Source organism: Scyliorhinus canicula, chromosome 20 (assembly GCF_902713615.1).
Source record: "Scyliorhinus canicula chromosome 20, sScyCan1.1, whole genome shotgun sequence".
Classification (NCBI taxonomy): domain Eukaryota; kingdom Metazoa; phylum Chordata; class Chondrichthyes; order Carcharhiniformes; family Scyliorhinidae; genus Scyliorhinus; species Scyliorhinus canicula.
In genome coordinates this window covers 17,838,088-17,855,867 of record NC_052165.1, presented here as the reverse complement: position 1 = coordinate 17,855,867, position 17,780 = coordinate 17,838,088, and the positions used below count along the sequence as shown (strand labels likewise).

At 48.4% G+C, this 17,780-nt stretch overlaps 1 protein-coding gene across 6 annotated transcripts in view; it reads left to right on the top strand.

Annotated features, from left to right (window-relative positions):
- The first annotated feature begins 938 nt into the window (after positions 1-938).
- msrb3 (methionine sulfoxide reductase B3) overlaps positions 939-17,780 on the top strand; it is a 123,233-nt gene continuing 106,391 nt past the window's right edge. For 2 of the 6 annotated variants that reach the window (XM_038780718.1, XM_038780713.1), the window contains exon 1: positions 939-1,087. In XM_038780718.1, coding sequence (XP_038636646.1) covers positions 1,006-1,087 — 82 coding nt within the window. In that variant the 5' untranslated portion in view covers positions 939-1,005. Of the gene's footprint in view, positions 1,088-8,221; positions 8,256-17,780 lie in introns of those variants that run through there. The other 4 variants (XM_038780716.1, XM_038780712.1, XM_038780714.1 and 1 more) reach the window with 3 other exon arrangements.

Genomic DNA, 17,780 nt, shown 5'->3' with positions numbered 1-17,780 from the left:
AGCTATTGACATGAAATGAAAATCGCTTATTGTCACAAGTAGGCTTCAAATGAAGTTACTGTGAAAAGCCCCTAGTTGCCACATTCCGGTGCCTGTTCGGGGAGGCTGGTACGAGAATTGAACCGTGCTGCTGGCCTGCTTTCAAAGCCAGCGATTTAGCCCTGTGCTAAACAGCCCCTAAAATACTAGTGGAGAGTGCAGGCGTTGATCCCACTACCTCTCACATGCGAAGCGAGCACTCTACCACTTGAGCTAATTCTCGCTGGTCAAGATCCTAGGCTCCAGAATTTCCTCTCCAAAACTCTGTACTGGTCTACGCCTTGCTCCACCTTTACCATGCTCCTGAACATCTATCTCTTTGACCAATCATTTGTTAACCTGTCCCTAATATTGCCTTCTTTGGCTCATTGTCAATTCTTGTCTGTTCTTGCTCCTGTGAAGTTGTTTCATATTAAGGGCGCTATACCAAGGCAAGTTGTGACAAGATGTTTGCACAGATTTAAAACCTTAAACGCTGCCCTGGAAAAATACATAACCCAGCGCAATGTTGTCAAACCTGAACCCTCAGACCGGGCTATTTCAGGAATTGAAAAATTGGCAAAATTGCAGTCTCTTTAGTTTGTTTTCCCTTTTTATTTAAGAGGCTACCTTGCTGAAGTGTCTAAAAGCACACGTACCACTGGAGTAAGAACAATTTTTAATGAAAGGAACAAGAGGAAGAAAAAGGTCAGGCACAGGACGTTGCCTTTTTAATTTTGCCTGCATTAAAATGAATCAAATTATTTTTTTTTTAATATACTGGAGCCTCTCTTCAGCCAAGCACACAAGAATGTTTTCATCTCACAGCTTGTTGGCAGAGTTGGCAAATACAGGAGGGCCATGGAGGGAGGGAGGGAGGATGGCCAGTGCCCAATGGTCATATTTGGAGTTGTAGGGCAGAGGAATTTCCCACAGTGCCTCTTGGTTGAGAGAGAGAGAGAGAAGCTGAGAGGAGGAGAAAAGCCAATGAATCGGAGCGGGGCCGGTCGTCTCCACCCACTTGTCATTATTCTCCTGCTTTTGACCTTGTTCGCGGGGCAGGCGCCAGGTAAGGGCCCCCTGAGGTAGACACTCGGGGCAGGTGGGTCTGTGGGTGCGAGGCGGCTCCTGGACTATCTGATTAACCCGGGGGTTCGCTGGGGGAATTGTGAAGATAAACAGACTTTTAGTTTTAAAAGAGTGTCCGGACTGGGCGCTTCTTTCCCCTCTCTCCTTTCGTTTTAGAGCTGGCCGAGCCCTTGCCTCGGTAACCCGCAGTTTTGAGGGGAGGGTGCTGACAGGCCCAGTGGTGGAGCTAACTCCCTCCCCTCCCTCAGCCCCACTGACATTCTGCTCCAGTGTTGCTAGTGCAGAGGATGAACTGCGCAATGCACTTGATGAGATGCAGAAGGTCCTCCTTGTTTTTGTTTTGATGTAGTTATTGCTTCAACCGTTTAAAACTCTTTCCCCCCCCCCCCCCCCCCCATAAAATAAATTCTTGATCAGATTCCCAGAGGCCGAGAGGTTTTGCAGAGCCTGTTGTGTCTATCTTTTAGCTGCATGATGGCATGAAAACTTCCTGGACCCCAGCGAGACCTTTCCAGGTTTGATAAGAATGCAGTGGTACACAATAGTTCAGCGACTGAGCCCTGCACTGCACCCCAGTCAATGAGGGATTATGCTCAACTGAATTGCTACCTCTTGTCAAATTGTTGGCAAACTGTTTCCCCCTCCTGTTCCGACCGCCTGGCGGTCAAGAGCAGGTTCACGAGATTGATTCCCTTGTATGGAGGGGTATTCTTATAAGGAGGGGTTGAGAAGATTGGGATTGTGCTCGTTGGAGTTCAGAAGAATGAGAGTTATTCTCCCCATGTCTGCGTGGGTCTCACCCCCACGACCCAGAGATGTGCAGGTTAGGTGGATTAGCCATACTAAATTGCCCCTTAATTGGAAAAATAAAAAAAAGGTGACCTTATTGAGACATATGGGATTCTTGTGGGGGCGGATGAGGACTTAACAGAGAAGCTGCTGTGAGGATATTTGATATTTCCTCTTCTATGAGAGTGTAGGACCAGAGGGCATAATCTCAAGAGTAAGGGGTTGCCCATTTAAGACAGAGATGAGGAGCAATTTCTTCTCACCGGGATAGTGAATCTGTGGAATTCTTTACCACGGCAAGCTGTAGCGACTGGGTTGTTATGTATGTTCCAGCTGAGATAGACAGAATTTTAATCAGTAAGCAAATCAAGGGTATGGGCATAAGTCGGGGGTAAATGCATTTAAGGGTTATCAGGTCACCCATGGTCTCATTAAATGCCAGAACATACTTGATGGGTTGAGTGGCGTATTCTGCTCCTCTGTCTTAAGGTCTTAACTATTTATTGTCATTGGAGTTGAACCGCATTATGCTCTCAAAAGGCAACGGGACAAATGCACATCCTGGCTCAGCCAGTTACAAATTAATCAACCCTGACTCAGCCTATGTATTATTGTTCAAATATTTATTACCAGGGAGTAAGGCTGAAAAATGCTTTTGTTAATCCAATACAAATTAAAAAATTGTGAAAGGTGGTATTAGAGTGGACCTACACTTTTCATTTTAAACATTTATTCAGCTGCAAATAATACTGATTAAAACGCATTGCTACTTGGAGGAGATGTTTCACTTTGAACGTTCTTTTTGAACATCAGATTTTTAAAAAATGACTAACAGCCTTTTTTTCTCCCTGTTTCTGTTAGTTCACTCATTCAATGGTATGCTATGTTGATAATGCGATGAGTTCCCCTCTCCTTTCTAATTTTCTCTCCCTCTTTTTCTGACATCAATGGTGTGACTGGCAGCACGGTTGCGCAGTGGTTAGCACTGCTGCCTCATGGCGCTGAGGCCCCAGGTTCGATCCCGGCTCTGGGTCACTGTCCATGTGGAGTTTGCACATTCTCCCCGTGTTTGCATGGGTTTGGCCCCCACAACCCAAAGATGTGTGGGGTATGTGGATTGGCCACGCTAAATTGCTTCTTAATTGGAAAAAATTAATTGGGTACTCTAAATTTGTAAAGAAAGAAAAGAATGGTGGGCTAGGGTTCCATGGGCAGTGATGACCTTCCAGTATCTTGTTTGGGAGCAATCTTTAATCTGACACCCCGCATCACAGTTGAATTAGTCTGCAGTAAATGGCTGTGCACTGTTCAGCTACAGCATTTGGAAAATTTTACATATCCCGTGCCCTGGGTCTATAAACATGTAAGTCCAGCAGGCTTCAATTGATAGCGATGTGTAAAAGGAATCTTTGTTTGTGTCTTGTGGCCATTTTGTTTTTCTGCTCTAGATTTGCCAACGGCAATTGCAATTAAATGTGCCCCCACTTCCCACCTACGATTAGTTGGCCCAGCTCAGTCCAGAGATTAAATGTTGTATCTTCCTGGCATGGGTGGCACAGTGGTTAGCACTGCTGCCTCACAGCGGCAGTGACCCGGGTTTAATTCTGGCCTCGGGTGACTGTGCGGAGTCTGCACTTTCTCCCCGCGCCTGTGTGGGTTTCCTCCTGGGGCTCCGGTTTCCTCCCACAGTCCAAAGATGTGCAGGTTAGGTGGATTGGCCATGCTAAATTGCCCCTTAATGTCCACGAGGAAGGTGGGGTTACTGAGTTACGGGGATAGGGTGGGGGCGTGGGCCCAGGTGGAGTGTTCTTTCAGAGAGTTGGTACAGACTCGATGGGCCAAATGGCCTCCTCATGCACTGTAGTGGTTCTATGATTCATGGGTGGTACTCTGCTGCAACAGCTTTTCACAGTAACTTCATTGAAGCCTACTCGTGACAATAAGCGATTTTCATATCAAGTGACAGTGGTCAAGGTGCAAATATACTTACAATTCTGTAATTTCTGTTGCCAGGTATTGCAGTGTTGTAGGCATCAACAAAAATGTTCAAAACCCGTTCAGACGTAGGGAAAGAAAGAAATATATACTTTTAACTGTTTTCTTTTAAACGCTTTTCAACAATAACACCCAACAGAACGCACGAGATAACCATCATCCCCCCAAACACACACCCCAACCAACATGGCTTGTAAAAGCACACCGCCCTCCCCGGCCCTCCCACCATTGGTTTTCCGACCTTTATTCATCACTTCCATGCCTTCCCTTTTCCTCACCTCCCCCCTCCCCTTGCTGACAGTCTAATTTTTCTCGAAGAAGTCGATGAACGGCTGCCACCTCCGAGCTAACCCCCTGTAACGAACCCCTCAAGGCAAATTAAATGTTCTCAAACTGAGAGACCCAGCCATGTTGCAAACCCAAACCCACGACTTCGGGGGCTCCAAGTCCCAGTAAAATCCGTCTCCGGGCCACCAGGGAAGCAAAGGCTAATACATCGGCTTCTCTCAGCCCCTGGGCTCCCGGGACTTCCAACACTCAACAGATGGCCACATCTGGACTCGGCACCACCCTCCCTTGCAGGACGGGGATCTTGGCTGTCAGCTGGAGAGTGGGTGAGACTTTCACATCACCTCTTTTAGGGATGCCAGCAGAGGTGGGATGAGGCAATTAAGTGGGCATAAATTGTCCTCATGATGGCCTCAATTGGTGGTAGGAGGAAGGCAGTCCATTACGCCCGCAAATTTCTGCCAAAAGCCTCTCAGCCTCGGACACGCCCAGAACATGTGTACATGATTCGCAGAACTTCCTTCACATCGCCCTCATCTGTCCCCCACCTCCTCAAAGAACCTGCTCATCCGGACTATAGTCGTATGAGCCCTGTGGACCACCTTGAATTGGATCAGGCTGAGCCTGGCACATGACGAGGATGTGTTAACTCTCCGCAGGGCCTCCCCCATATAACGCAGCCGCTAACTCTTTCCCCCCCCAGCTCTTCTTCCCACTTTCTCTTCACCTCCCCTCCCACTCCATCAGCTCCTTCTAGATCTCCAAGACCATCCCCCTCCCCAACTCCTCTTCTCAACATCACCTTATCCTGTAACCCCCTTTGCGGGAGGTGTGGAAAGCTCGAGATCTGCCTCTGTACAAAATCCCACACTTGCAGGTACCAGAACCCGTTCCCTCCTGGCAACTCAAACTCCTCCTTCAGCTCCTCCAAACTCAGAAAACCCTCATCAAGAAAGAGATCCACAAATCTCTCGATCCCTGCCTGCTGACACCTCCAAAACCCCTCTTCCAGCGCCCCCCCCCGGAGCAAACTGATGGTGATCGCATATTGGTGCCCACACCTCCACACCCTCAGGGCTGCCACAACTACCGGGCTTGTGGAGTACCGAGCCGGCGACAAGGGCAGACGTGCCGCTAACACTGCCCTCAAACCCGTGCCCTTACAGGATGCCACCTCCACCCGCTCCCACACCAACCCCTCCCCCACTACCCACTTCCTGACCATCGATATTTTTGCTGCCCAATAATAGTTAAAGTTCGGAAGAGCCTGCCACCTCCTCCCCTCCCCACGCCCCCACTCCAGCAACACCTTCCTCACCCATGGGGTTTTACCAGCCCAAATAAATCCCCAAATTACTGCATTCATTTTCCTAAAAAACGCCTTGGGATAAAAATTGGGTGACACTGAAAAACAAACAACAACCTCGGGAGAACTGTCATTTTCACAATCTGTACCCTCCCCGCCAGACACAGCGGGATATGTCCCACCTCCGGAAGTCCCCCTTCATCTGCTCTACGAGCCTACCCAGATTCAGTTTGTGGAGCTCACCCCATTCCCGTGCCACCGGGATACCCAAGTACTTAAAGCTCCCTCCTATCACCTTGAATGGCAACTTTCCCAATCTCCTCTCGCAAAAACCTCACTTTTTCCACATTCTCGGATTATACCTCAAGAAAGCCGAATATCTCTAGTATCCCCATAGTCCCTCTAATTGTCACTAACGGTTCTGATATGTATCTAAGAGCAAATCATCAGCATAGAGTGAGACCCTATGTTCCATTATATATCCCCTGCCAGACCTTCAAAGCTTGCAGTGCCATTGCCAAAGGCTGTAAGGCCAGGGCAAAGGAGCAGTGGGGAGAGTGGACATCCCTGCCTCGTCCCCCGGTACAGCCTAAAATACTCCGACCTCACCCAATTCAAGCGCACGTTTGCCACCGGTGCCTGATAAAGCAACCGGACCCAGTCCACAAATCCCTGCCCAAATCCGAACCGTCCTAGGACCTCCCATAAGTACTCCCACTCCACCTGATCTGCGGCCATAGCCACCACCACCTCAAACTGTCATCATGATAACGTTCAAGAAGGGCGGCACGTGGGCAGCACCGTGGCACAGTGGTTAGCATTGCTGCCTCACAGTGCCGAGGTCACAGGTTCGATCCCGGCTCTGGGTCACTGTCCGTGTGGACTTTGCACATTCTCCCCGTACTTGCGTGGGTTTCGCCCCCACAACCATAAGGTGTGCAGGTTAGGTGAATTGGCCACGCTAAATTGCTCCTTAATTGGGAAAAAAAAATTGGGTATAATTTATTTTTAAAAAAGGAAAAAATGATAACGTTCAAGAACCTCCTAATATTGGTCGCCAGGTGCTACCCCTTAACAAACCCTGTCTGATCTTCCCCTATTACCCCTTGAACACAATCCTCGATCCATGTGGCCAGGATTTTTGTCAGCAGTTTGGCATCCACATTCAATAGAGAGATTGTTCTATATATCGGGTGGGATTCCCCCATCCCTTCACAAAGAACAAAAAAGAAAAGACAGAACTGAAGCCATAAGCAAGGGAAAAAAAGAAATGGCCCCGAACCAAGGTTTTTACAGCAGCATCATAACTCCTCCACCAGAGTTCAAGGTCCACCTTCTGCTAGCCTATTGTCTCTCATAAACTCCGCTGCCTCCTCCGAAGATCCAAATTACAGCTCCCGGCCCCCATACGTCACCCATAGATGTATCAGGTACAGTAGTCCAAACTTCACCCTCTTCTTGTAGAGGGCCGCCTTGACCTTATTAAAAGTTGCCCTCTTCTTGGCCAGCTCTGCACTCAGGTCCTGATACACGCGAATCACACTGGCCTCCCAGCCTGCATGACTGGTTCTCAAAGTCCTCCACCATCTTCTCCAACCGCTTCCGGTGGTCCCACAGTAGCCCCAACTCCGCTGCCCTCGATGCGAATTGTTCGTTGTGTTCCGCTGTCGGCTCCTCCAACTTCTGGACTGCCTGACCCTGAGGTGCCAGCCTCGTCTCCACGCGGTCAACCACCGCCTTGATCGAGTCCACCGCCTTCGCCAGGTCCTCCAGACTCTTTCTTTCATTGCTGGGTGAACTTCTAATTCAAGAAGCTCACCAGCTGCTCCGTCGACCATTGAGCCGGCAGGGCCGCTTCCTGCCCCTTTAGCATCTCCACGCTCGTTGCCAGCTCCACATTTGCTTCGACCGACTTATTCCTCCTTTTTCGGGCATTTCTGGTTCTCAGCTCCATCAACTAGAGGGGCAATCTCCTCTACTCACACTCCTACACCTTTCGCCATCTCACTTCAACATGAAAACCAGGGAAAAACCCAAAAAAGACCGCCACGAGTGGAGCTACCAAATGTGCGACCACTCACTCCATGGCCGCCACCGGAAGTCATAGAATTTACAGTGTAGAAGGAGGCCATTCGGCTCATTGAGTCTGCACCAGCCCTTGGAAAGAGCACCTTACTTAAGCCCACGTTTCCACCCTATCCCAGTAACCAGGCCTAACCTTATTGGACACTAAGGGGCAATTTAGCATGGCCAATCCACATAACCTGCACACCTTTGAACTGTGGGAGGAAACCGGAGCACCCAGAGGAAACCCACGCACACACGGGGAGAATGTACAAACGCCACACAGACAGTCACCCAAGGCTGGAATTGAACCCGGGTCCCTGGAGCTGCGGGCCAGCAATTGGGTGAGGTTGAAGAATGCCTCTTCTGTTTTGTCCATTGCATCTAGGGTTGGATGATAGGCACTGACTGCTGTGATGTGCTGCTTCTGGGGCAGGGTGACCATTAGAGTCATGAGAAGTTCTCTCACTTTGGAGGGGGGTTCCTAGAGATGTCCAACCAATTTGTGTTTTTTCCTGGTGAAGCCGACCCCTTAGAGATGACATTCTGCTTCTGATTTGACTTTCCAGAAGGTCTATCCGTCACCTTGTTCTTTAAGTTGTCCGTTTCCTGCCAGTCGTGTCTCGCGCAGGGCGGCAGTGTCAGGCCAGCGGTGACAATGTTGTGGAACCGTGTTCCCGGGATATGATGGCGGGGCGATGTTCAGGTCTGTTGTTCTTAGGTTGCCCATAAGGGCCCTGACGTTCCGGGTCCCGAAATTAATTTGGGTGTGTGGAAGATGCCTGTGCATGGATTCTTTTAATGTGGGTTGGTCGTTGCACACCAGCCAGCTTTGTTCCAGCGGAGCAAAGTCTTGGCCCAGTGGCAAGGAAATCCGAGACGACTGGAGACCAGGCTTTGCTGTAGGACAGGGATAATGTAGGATAATCACTCCTCATCCACCGATCATCTGCCTACCTGCCTTCATTCTTAGTAATCACATGCCTGCATCCCCGCACTGCCCCCTCACACCTTTAACCGATTCCTGCATTGGTGCCAGGATGCTGAGCCAGACCCTTGAAATATTTTTCATGAAGGTTCAAATAGATTTCAAAGGTAGTTTTACAAGGTGAGATTTCTAGTGTGGAGCCTTGCGACACAGGTCATAGAATCGGCTTGTTCCTTGTATTCGGGCACCATACTGGGAGCATATGCTTGCAAAATTGCCCCAATACTGTACACCGATTATATTTTGGATCAATGAGCACAGTATTGCACGTTAGATTGAATTTCGGTGTTGCCACTAATGCATCAGTGAAATGTAATGATGAATGAGTGAAATTTTCATATTATGTACACTTTAGCTGAAAACACCCAGCAGTACAATTATAGCTTTTGTCCTTCCGAGCTTGGGTTGTGTGTGGAGAGAGTATCTTGAGCTGTTAAACACTTGAGTGAAGTACTGCCGGCAATAGTGGAATGGACAGTTGGAGGCTATAAATTGAGAGCATTGGCTCAGAGGTCTATGGGTTTCTGTGCAGATTTTCTTCCTCCCTAGAATGGATTGGCACCCATTAACCAAGCACCATTAATATTAACACAAAATATAATAGGTGTACAGTATTGGGAAAGCTTATGAAGGAAGTGTGCAGCAAGCTGAAAAAGGAGCAATGATATTTCACTGTTTTAAAACTAACTTTCTGATAGTTTACTAATGCAGCTGAATATTTACCATCAGCCATGGTTTGCCATTTCACATCGGTTTAAGCTTGGCGAAAAGCTGCTTTCTGTACTGTATATTTCATCATCCTTTTTGAATGCTAAATTATCCCGACTTTTGAAACTTCTTTAATTTGTATGAAATGTCTGCCTTTCTGTGAAGATATCATGCTGAATACTGTGTAGCAGTATTTAAGACAGATGTAAAGAACTATATGACATAGGTAAATTCACAATGTACTCTTGTTAAGGTATAAAGAGTGATGGACAGTGAGTATTATTTTTTTCTAATTTGCCGCTGAGAATGATTCTCGACTTTTCTGATTGATGAATCTTTTTCAGATTAATTAATAATCACGCACTGCCATTTTGTTCACCCCCTCCTCCAACTAAATTCTAATACTCATATTATGAGTGCACATGAAGAGTATTTCAGCAAAGCTTTTAAGAAAAGTGTTTACTTATAGGGGCCAGTGAGATGGGTGTGCATGCTTTTCACTGTTGTTATGGGCCGGGGTTTCGAAACACCAAAGTATGTTATGGAGTTCACCTGATCTGTACCATTTTGTTGAATTTGGGTAGGATGAGCGCAAGAGCCATCACTTGAGGTAAGATTCAACAGTCTTCCTAAACACTTTAGTTAACATTTATTTAAACACACAGCAAGAATTTATATCAGTTACAAACATAAAGGCACCCCACAGCTATAGTAATCTATGTATAACAGTTAATGAATTCCCCCTTAACTGTTCCAATTCAAAAACAAAATCCCAAAACCCCCTTTTCAAGGGCGTGGCCCAGCACTCTGCATTCTCACTTGAATGCGACTGGCTTTCCCTGAGATTCTGACCCCGTCTCACTAGCAGGTTTAAACCCTTCCGGAAAGCAAACTGTACCTTAAAAGCCACTGCCAAGGTGACTTTTACTGGAACAGATATGTAAAATGAAACTAGAGAGAGAGACAGGCCAAAACACTTCTTTCTCCTGTCTGAGTCCACAGCACCAAAATCTGAAAGCGAAAGTAAAAACAGCTCACCCAACCACTGCCCAGCTCCACCCACAAAATGACATCACTGAAGCCATGTGACAAGACAACCATTCTTAAAGGGACACTCACATGACACTGCAAAGTCTGTCGGTCCTTGGCAAGAGTCTGGAAAGAGCAGAGTCCAGGGAGAGTGAACGCCGAGAGCAGTAGAGGGGGAATAACAGAATCAGTGGGGAAGCACACAACGGTGGGAGCAGGAGCCCACGGGAGAGCAGAGCTTCCGTCTATTCGATGACCCTAAGACACAGGAACAGAATTAGGCCATTCAGCCCATCGAGTCTGCCCCGCCATTCAATCATGGCTGATATGTTTCACATCCCCATTCTCCTGCCTTCTCCCCATAGCCCCTGATTCCCTTATTAATCAAGAACCTATCTATGTTTGTCTTAAAGACCCTCAGTGATTTGGCCTCCACCACCTTCTGCGGCAAAGAGTTCCACCGATTCACCATCCTCTGGCTGAAAAAAGTCCTCCACATCTCAATATTAAATGATTGTCCATTCAGTCTGAGGCTGTGCTCTCGGGTTCTAGTTTTTCTTATTACCGGAGACATCCTCGCCATGTCCACTCTATCCAGGCCTCTCCGTATCCTGTAAATTTCAATTAGATCTTCCCTCATCCTTCTAAACTCCGAGTACAGACCTAGAGTTCTCAACCACTCCTCATATGACAAGCTCTTCATTTTAGGGATCATTCTTGTGAACCTCCTCTGGACCCTCTCCAAGGACAGCACATTCTTCCTTTTGATACGGGGCCCAAAACCGCTCTCAATACTCCAAATGGGGTCTGACCAGAGCCTTGTACAGCCTCAGAAGTACATCCCTGGTCTTGTACTCTAGCCCTCGCGACATGAATGCTAACGTTGCATTTGCCTTCCTTACTACAGATTACAGTTGACGTCTGCTTCGTTCTTCCTCTTTCTCTTCCACCCCCCACCCCCCCCAACCACAAACATTTGTGAGGGTGTCAAATTGTGCTTGATATTCATTCAGCAATCTCAGATAATTTGTTCCATGCAAGGTTAGAGAATACATTAGCAGCAGGCTATGTAATTGTGTGATAGATGCATCAGAGGTAAGCTCAATGCTCCCTTCACTAAACATCCAAACACATTCAATTTTCAGGACCAATAATAGAATGAGAGCAAAGTGTCCCTTTTCTCCCATCCTTTTCAAGCCTGGGAATGAGCAGGCAAATCAGATGACCATCATTGACGGTCTTGTTGAGATCAGCTAACTCAACATCTATTGGGACCTTTCTGATATCTGTGGCATAGTGTCAATTTGGGACACACTGAAATTTTGCTCCCTGCACTGATGCAGCTTGACATGCTAAATAGTTTGAGCATTTTCTGTTCTTAGTTGTGACATACTGTACATCTCCATTTTGATTTCTTGCCAGTTTTCTCCTGAAGGCTGTTCCTGCATTGTTGAGGTATAGTTTAATGGATGTTAGTTGTCTTCCAGTGCATAATTTATTCAGCCGCATTGGCAGTGAAAGTTCACCACCAGTTCAACCATGTAAGAGTAACTCTAAAGAGCTTTCAAAATGTTTGTAATGATTTGCCAGTTTCCCATTTTCGCTTCCTCCAGTCACATCTTTTGTTTCTTTACATGTCCTGTGATGATATGCCTGTGGGCTATATCATAGATGGATGGTGTGCAACCTCCAACCAGCAGGTGGCGGTGTAGGCACACCATGTGGTCACAAGACCAAGGTCATGTGACCAGTGATTCCCATATAAAGGGAGACACATCGGGCCATCTTCAGAAGAAGGTTGAGAGGATAATAAGACATACAAGTGGCTGGTCGGTGCAAGATGCAGATTCCAGAGGAGTAATAGGCAGACTGCATGTTAACCTGCTTTGTACCAGATTGCTATCTTACCACGCGAGACTCAATAAAGGATCTGGTTTGGACAAGTCAAGGTGTTTGGTGGATTCCTTCATAAGGTATAAAAGACCAAACACAACACGTCCCAGTACCATTCCCATTTGGCCTTGCATCTCTATGGTTATTTAATGTCTCTTGTTTTCCACCCTATCACAAACCTCCCTTTCCCATGCCTCCGTTATTGTTTTAAACTAGTTACATCTCTTGGACTTTTTCTGCTTTTGAGGGCAGAAATCTTTCTCTTTCTCTCTCCACAGCTGCGGCCTGCGCTCTTTGACTATTTCTTATTTTCTGTTCTTACTTTTGTTTCTAAAAGGGGGCAAGCATATTCAAGGTCAGAAATCTCTTCTTCGCACTAGGAGAAGAGGTAATCCGGAACTCTTCTTTTCCCCAAAGAGCATTTGAGGCTTGGCAGATGATAGTACAGTGGTTAACACAGTTGCTTCACAGCTCCAGGGTCCCAGGTTCGATTCCCGGCTTGGGCCACTATCTGTGTGGAGTCTGCACTTTCTCCCCATGTCTGCGTGGGTTTCCTCTGGGTGCTCCAGTTTCCTCCCACAGTCCAAATATGTGCAGGTTAGGTGGATTGGCCATGCTAAATTTCCCTTAGTGTCCAAAAAGAAAGGTTAGGTGGGGTTATGGCGATAGGGTGGAGGGTGCTCTTTCCAAGGGCCAGTGCAGTTGTGATGGGCCGAATGGGCTCCTGCACTGCAAATTCTGCACTGCAAATTCTATGATCAATTGAAAGTTTCAAGGCTGAGCTTGATAGTTTTTTTGAGTTAGGCTAGGGCATTAAGGATCATGCAAGCAAGTTGAGTAATTGAAGTTAAGAGACACATATCAGCCATAGTCTAATTGATTGGTGGATCAGGTTTGAGACATTGAATGGCCCATTTGTTTTCATGTCGCTCCTATTCGTAATTGCTGAATTATAACTCTTTGTCCTTGATGTTCAGCCTGACTAATGCAGCCACTGGAGAGTATTAAAAATTAATGAAGGCTGCATGGTGGCGCAGTGGATAGCACTGCTGCCTCACGGCGCCGAGGTCCCAGGTTCGATCCCGGCTCTGGGTCACTGTCTGTGTGGAGTTTGCACATTCTCCCCGTGTTTGCAACCCGAAGATGTGCAGTATAGGTGGATTAGCCACGCTAAATTGCCCCTGAATTGGAAAAAATTAATTGGACACTCTAAATTATTTTTTTAGAAATTAAAAATTTATTCTCACCAATTGCCAACATTCAGAATGAAATGAGAGGATGGAATTGTGCCTGCCCTTGTACTGCTTGTAAACTGTTGACTATAGTTTATCAAAGGGTTTCTGGGAGATTTCTCCATGAACATAGTCCGTGGGTGATGTCACTTTACAAAACTCTTAAATTGACGTTGCAGTTTGTTCTTCATGTATGATACGGCCTAAAATATGACATTTTGTTTTAAGCATAAATTGAAAACAAAAGATGTGGTGATTAAGGTAGAAGAATATTGAAGAAACGCTATTGGCCGTTGTTTTATGATGTTTGGAGTTTACTTCCCTAATTCTTTTGAGTGGATGAGTATGCTGAGCACACATGATGGCAGAGCAGAGATCCCAAAGGGGAATACGGCCTTCAAAGTTATCTGCTAGCCTAGTCTACGCCAGTTCAACATGTCTAAAGGCAGCCCCTGCTGATGTTTAGAGCTTTGGTTTGTTCTGTGTAGGGAACGGCTTGAACAATTTTACCGCAGATGATTCACATTGGGCGGGCCAGGTTACACCTACACATCAGCTGCAACTGTTCTGTTGTTGGTCTTTTGTGAGCCAAATATGCCAAATAAATAAAATTTCTCATCTTAATGATTACGGCGTTCAAAGTTTAATCATTGTTGCATTTTGTCAAAACAGGACAAATAATAATTTCAATCTTACGGGAGTAAAACAATGGTAAATCCGGGACTGAATTCTCTGTTTTGGACACTGTGTTCCAAATCGCGTGCAATTCATGTTTCCCCTGGGAACGCTATTGCAACAATATTAGGACATGCAAATGGGCCAGCGCTCTGCCAACATGAATTGGAAGCAATCCCCATCCCTGCTGGCGTTGGATTCGCTGGGGTCAGAATTTGCGTCGAGGAGCGTGACTATCTGGAGCTGCTTATAGGCGCTCCACTCACCACACACTCTCACTCCTTCCAGAAAGATGGCTCGGAGAAGACCTGCTCCTCGATTTTGGGGTGCTTGAAGTGGGCCGATTGCTTGATGACACAGAGGAGATGAGGGACACCCTCTTCCCCAGGGTGGGCCGCATACTCTAGCCCGCCCTCCTGAACAGCGCCTGAGAGGAGGGGGCAGAGACAGTCAGTGCTGCCAGCATGAGCAGGAGGCCCAGTGTGTAATGCCAGAAGAAGATGAATGACCTCCTTAGGCCGTGCATCCTGGTGGGCCTGGTCAAGGTTGAAGGTGATGTAGTCTAATGCCTGGGCATATAGGGCACCCGTTACAGAGCACATGCTGTATGCAGATGCACATGTTTGCGAGATACCGCACAGGTCCACGCTCCAGCCCTGGAATGAGCCAGAGTCATAAAAGTTCAGGGCGACCGTCGCCTTGACGACCACTGGGAGCAGGTGTCCCCGCGGTGCCAGGTGCACCATCATCTAGCAAAGGTGGCGCATGGTCCAGCGGTTCGCCGAAATCTTCGGCAGCACAGGCAGCCCGGCAGCTCCTCGAAGGCGCTGACGGTATACACGTGCTCTGATGCAGCGCTTCCTTCACATCTCCTTCTTGGCCTGTTGAACGGCAGGTGCTTGAGCCTCAATGGCTGGCCTCTGCTCTTCTGGGCAGCTTCCATTGTGTAGGGTCCTCCCTAGGCTGATCCTGATACTCTAGCCTCCCTGAATCCGCAGCGGCCAGGTAAGCAGTGAGCATAGCTGGTTGTAGGTTGTACTCCGAAATCCATGTCTCTCCGGTTGAAATGAAATGAAAAAATGAAATGAAAATCGCTTATTCTCACGAGTAGGCTTCAGTGAAGTTACTGTGAAAAGTCCCTAGTCGCCACATTCCGGCGCCTGTTCGGGGAGGCTGATACGGGAATTGAACCCGCGCTGCAGGCCTGCCTTGGTCTGCTTTAAAAGCCAGCGATTTAGCCCAGTGTGCTAAACCAGCCAAATCAGTGTGCTAAATCAGAGGGGGGGAGACAGGGAATGCTAGCAAAATGCAGATTCCCTTCACCAACCAAAGCTACCAGGTTGCATGGTCACTCTGAGTTGAACAGCTGCGGCACATCTCCTCACTCGGCCCCTTCGATATGTTGTTATCCGCACTGCACCTCTGTCCCCATCAGCGAGTGGCACCGGGTTTGCGATGTGGGGAGCCTCTATCCTCGCCACTCTTCCCTGCCAACAGGAGTACCGGTGGCTGCCCCCAGTGTCAGCGATAGGCTCTGTGGCCTCTGTCCTGTTTCTCCCAGTGGGGTTTACTGTGGGTCTCCTCACTGGGTGGGCCGTGTATTATGTCACCAACAGGGTGGAATCTAGTTGTGATGTGGAGAAGGTTGATGTGTGCTACCAATCGTCTCCAGGCTTGGAGGCTTGTGTGTGGGCCGGTACTACAGACGGGGGTGAGCGAGGGAAGTGTGAGTTTCTTGGGAGCTTAGCGACAGTTTGATGTGTGGCCAAACAAGTTGTGACGGAGAGCTGATCAGTTTTCGTGCATGGGAGCAGGACTCCAGTGGACATGCAGTGGGTGGGCTAGTTGATAGTGACTCTGAGAGGGGTAGAGTGTCAGGGAGGTTCCCAAAGACCACGGTGCATGTGTCCATTGTTTGGGTGAACCCTGCTATTCCCCTCCTTCCTGTGCTGTGAGGCTGCACTTCTAAAGAGTGAACTGAGGGGTGCCAACACCTGGTGGGCCGGTGATGGAGCGTGGCCATGCCCATCCTGATAGTACTGCTGGGATCTGAGGGTTTCCAGAGGGGCGGCCTGTATGGGTTCTCACAGGACCAGAGGCTGTATGAGCCTTTAAGGACACAGGCAACACTCAGTTATGCGAACGGCCAGGAACCTGTAAGTAGGACCAAAGGGGTTTAAAACACATTCTCAGGGCAGCATGGTGGCCCAGTGGTTAGCACTGCTGCCACACGGCATCGCACAGGGGAGGAGCATGGCACAGGGGAGGAGCATGGCACAGGGGAGGAGCATGGCACAGGGGAGGAGCATGGCACAGGGGAGGAGCATGGCACAGGGGAGGAGCATGGCACAGGGGAGGAGCATGGCACAGGGGAGGAGCATGGCACAGGGGGAGGAGCATGGCACAGGGGAGGAGCATGGCACAGGGGAGGAGCATGGCACAGGGGAGGAGCATGGCACAGGGGAGGAGCATGGCACAGGGGAGGAGCATGGCACAGGGGGGGAGCATGGCACAGGGGGGGAGCATGGCACAGGGGGGGAGCATCGCACAGGAGGAGGGGCATCGCACAGGAGGAGGGGCATCGCACAGGAGGAGGGGCATCGCACAGGGGATGGGGCATTGCACAGGGGAGCAGCATCACACAAAGGAGGAGGACGCAGTGGCCAACCCGCTAATGACATTCCATAATGTGATTGAATTTCACAATCCGTTTAAGGGAGAGACTAGTACTTCAAACTTAAATACAGCCAATTATGAAGACAGAATGAACTGGGAAATTAGATTGAAGGTCAGGATTGATTTAGTGCCAGACATTTAAAGAGACATTTCAGAATACTCCAAAAAAAAGATACCTTCTAGTGAGGAAGAAAGACTCCAGTCGAAGGAAAGGATGTACTCCTCTGTGGCTTGCTCAGGAAGTTATAGATAGTATCGGATTGAAAGAAATTTTTTTAAATTCCACAAAGGTGAAAGATTAGAATGACTTAAAGATTAATAAGGATGGAAAATGAGAGAAGAGAAAACTAGCTAGAAATACAAAAAAAGAGATGTTTCCACGGTATTTAAAAGGAAAGTGAAGGTAAGCAAATGGCGGATGACTTGGACAGATGTTTGGCATTTGTCTTCACAAATTATATGATGATACAAAGATAGGTGTAGGAAAGTAAGCTGTGAAGAGGACACAAGGCAAACTTGTCTAACCGAGTGGCTGCAGGCCAACTTGTGGCCACCAAAACCTCTCAACTTGGCACGCCAAACTTGTTGGACATCAGCTGACTGATATTTAAAAACTGCTGTAAAGACTCTCATCCACTCACAGGTCGCATTTGCTGCTGCGTCTGACGCAAATGCGGAGAGACACCAGCCTGTGATTGGACAGCAAAGAGTGAGAAGGTGAGGTTTCTTTGCAGTTGAGACGGGCCGGCGGGTGGACTGTGTGGCAGCGGGGTCGGTGTGGCAGCGGGGGGTCAGTGTGGCAGCGGGGTCGGTGTGGCAGCGGGGTAGACGGTGTGGCAGCGGGGGGTCGGTGTGGCAGCGGGGGGTCGGTGTGGCAGTGGGGGGTCGGTGTGGCAGCGGGTTCGGTGTGGCAGCGGGGTCAGTGTGGCAGCGGGGTCGGCGTGGCAGTGGGGGGTCGGTGTGGCAGCGGGGTCTGTGTGGCAGCGGGGGTCGGTGTGGCAGTGGGGGTCGGTGTGGCAGCGGGGTCGGC